Raw genomic sequence first — 2,158 nt, 5'->3', positions numbered from 1 at the left:
GAAGTCTTCAGTGATGGAGAGGACAGAGTCCTCAATAACATTTTACAGCAAATTCAATATCGGATTTCATCTGGCTACTTTTGACCTTTAATAAAAGCCAGGGACTCAACATTAAAATGTCATTCTGAAGGCAATTCCTGGAGGGCACTGCAGTCCCATTATGAAGCTTTCTAGTGCCCAGCTCCATCCCAAGAGGAGTTTTAGGGTGCCAGGTGAGTGGATGCCACGTGTCTGTAGACCACCTCCATCAGCAGGACTGATTCTCATTTTTTCAGTGGGAGTTGAAGGGCAGGCAGAGCTGGCTTGGCCTAAGAACTGGGCCTGGGGATTAGGGCATTCAATTGACAGAAGCCCCTAGCACAGATGAGCTGGGCAGGGGAGTGGGGGGAGGTGGTGCAGGGACCCACCGAAGGCTGTGTATGCATGCATGTCGCCTTCCCTGGAGAAGAGGTTCAGAGATTTGCTGTGGTTCTCAAAGACAGCCATGACCCCGAGAAGACAAGAAATCCTCATTTGGGGGACATCTCTGTATGCTAGACACTGAAGTTTCTATGGACCTTGACCTTGAGCACTGCAGCTAGCCAGCCCTGGATTCAGGCTCAGCCTCAGCTTCCTTTTTGGGAAAAACACACCTGGATTAGATACTCTCCAGGCTTTTAAGACTGCCTGACTTAGGTGGTCCTGCTCATGGAGATGGTTCACAGATACACGCTGCATCCACCCAGCTCCTGGGATAGGGCTGGCCACCAAAAGCTTCATAATGGAACTTCAGTGCCCTTTCAGGCCTTTGGAGTGGCTTTTTTTTTTTTTTTGTAGCATTTTAATGTCAAGTCCCTGGCTTTTATTTAAGGTCAACTGTCTGACTGTAAGTCGCTCAGCTTTCCTGCGTCTCGGGGTTCTATTTGCTTTCTAGGTTGGGCACACTGATGCTTCTGAAGGGTCAGGGGTAGGTATATAAGCACTGCCCACAGGCTGCGCTGACCCAGGAAAACAGGCAGCCCCCAGCTCTGTAGGGCCAGGCCCAGAGCCCACAGGCAGAAGCAGGCCTGAGCATGGATGCCCGGGGGGCTGCCCAAATGGGGAGCCAGGTTGCCTGTCCTCTGTTTTGGCAGGTACTACGTGGGGGACACCGTGGATGTCCTGTTTGAGAAGTGGTTCTACTGCAAGGATCTCGGCACCCAGTTGGCCCCCATCATCCAAGAGTGAGCCCTCAGCCCCTCGCTGTCCTGGGGCTGCACATCAGCATCTGCTGGCCTGGTGCCACCATGCCTGGGAATTAGGGAGAAAGTCTCCCCTCCTGCGGGAGGTTGGGGATGGAGGGAGCCACTGGAGAGACTGCTCCACAGAGCTGGGAGGGAAAGTGTGTGAGGGCTCCACAAGTGTGTGTGGGCTCCTGCACCCAACAGTGTATGGCGTGTGTGTCTCCCCGGCTACTCAAGCAGGAATGCCCGCCATTCCTTTCTCCTCCCTGTTGTCCCTGCAGGTTCTTCCGCTCCGAGCAGTGCAGAACAGGAAAACCCATCCCTGGTGAGGCCACTGGCAACCATCTTCCCCCCTCACTCCCTTTCCACAATAGGATGGGTTTTGGCCCTAGATCCCAGGAGTCTCTTTTTGGGTACTCTGCCCAGTACTCAAGGTACTGAGGGAGATGGCACTGAATGGTACCCTCGCGTGGCTACTAGTAATTGAGTTGGATCCAGGGCCTGGTCAATTGAGAGCTGGGCTCCCTGGATCTGTGCCTCTGGGCCTGGGGAGGCTGAGCCCAGAGGACACTGACCATAATCACACCTTGGATGCAGACCAACTGCTCAAGGAACCACCATTTCCTCTGAGTACACGATCTATCATGGAGCCCGTGTCCCTGAAGGCTTGGCTGGATGGCCACCGCAGGGAGCTGCAGGCAGGCAGAGCTGGCTTGGCCTAAGAACTGGGCCTGGGGATTAGGGCATTCAATTGACAGAAGCCCCTAGCACAGATGAGCTGGGCAGGGGAGTGGGGGGAGGTGGTGCAGGGACCCACCGAAGGCTGTGTATGCATGCATGTCGCCTTCCCTGGAGAAGAGGTTCAGAGATTTGCTGTGGTTCTCAAAGACAGCCATGACCCCGAGAAGACAAGAAATCCTCATTTGGGGGACATCTCTGTATGCTAGACACTGAAG

General features: G+C 54.3%; 1 protein-coding gene across 1 annotated transcript; it reads left to right on the top strand.

The window, feature by feature from the left end:
* The first annotated feature begins 843 nt into the window (after positions 1-843).
* LOC107135177 (3-hydroxyanthranilate 3,4-dioxygenase-like) lies at positions 844-1,954 on the top strand. The gene is made up of 3 exons (XM_015477103.2): positions 844-1,202; positions 1,484-1,527; positions 1,800-1,954. The coding sequence occupies exons 1-3, from the start codon at positions 1,057-1,059 to the stop codon at positions 1,922-1,924; spliced, it is 315 nt and encodes a 104-aa protein (XP_015332589.1). The 5' UTR covers positions 844-1,056; the 3' UTR covers positions 1,925-1,954.
* The last annotated feature ends 204 nt before the right edge of the window (positions 1,955-2,158 follow it).

The sequence above is a fragment of the Marmota marmota genome, unplaced genomic scaffold (assembly GCF_001458135.2).
Source record: "Marmota marmota marmota unplaced genomic scaffold, marMar, whole genome shotgun sequence".
Taxonomy (NCBI): domain Eukaryota; kingdom Metazoa; phylum Chordata; class Mammalia; order Rodentia; family Sciuridae; genus Marmota; species Marmota marmota.
The sequence above is the reverse complement of the archived record's forward strand: the minus strand, read 5'-3'. Positions and strand labels throughout refer to the sequence as shown.

Coding starts and splice junctions, on each gene's coding strand:
- LOC107135177 (XM_015477103.2), top strand. CDS start 1,057: ATGCCCGGGGGGCTGCCCAAATGGGGAGCCAGGTTGCCTGTCCTCTGT. Junction 1,203..1,483: donor TTGGCCCCCATCATCCAAGA/GTGAGCCCTCAG, acceptor TTGTCCCTGCAG/GTTCTTCCGCTCCGAGCAGT. Junction 1,528..1,799: donor AACAGGAAAACCCATCCCTG/GTGAGGCCACTG, acceptor CCTTGGATGCAG/ACCAACTGCTCAAGGAACCA.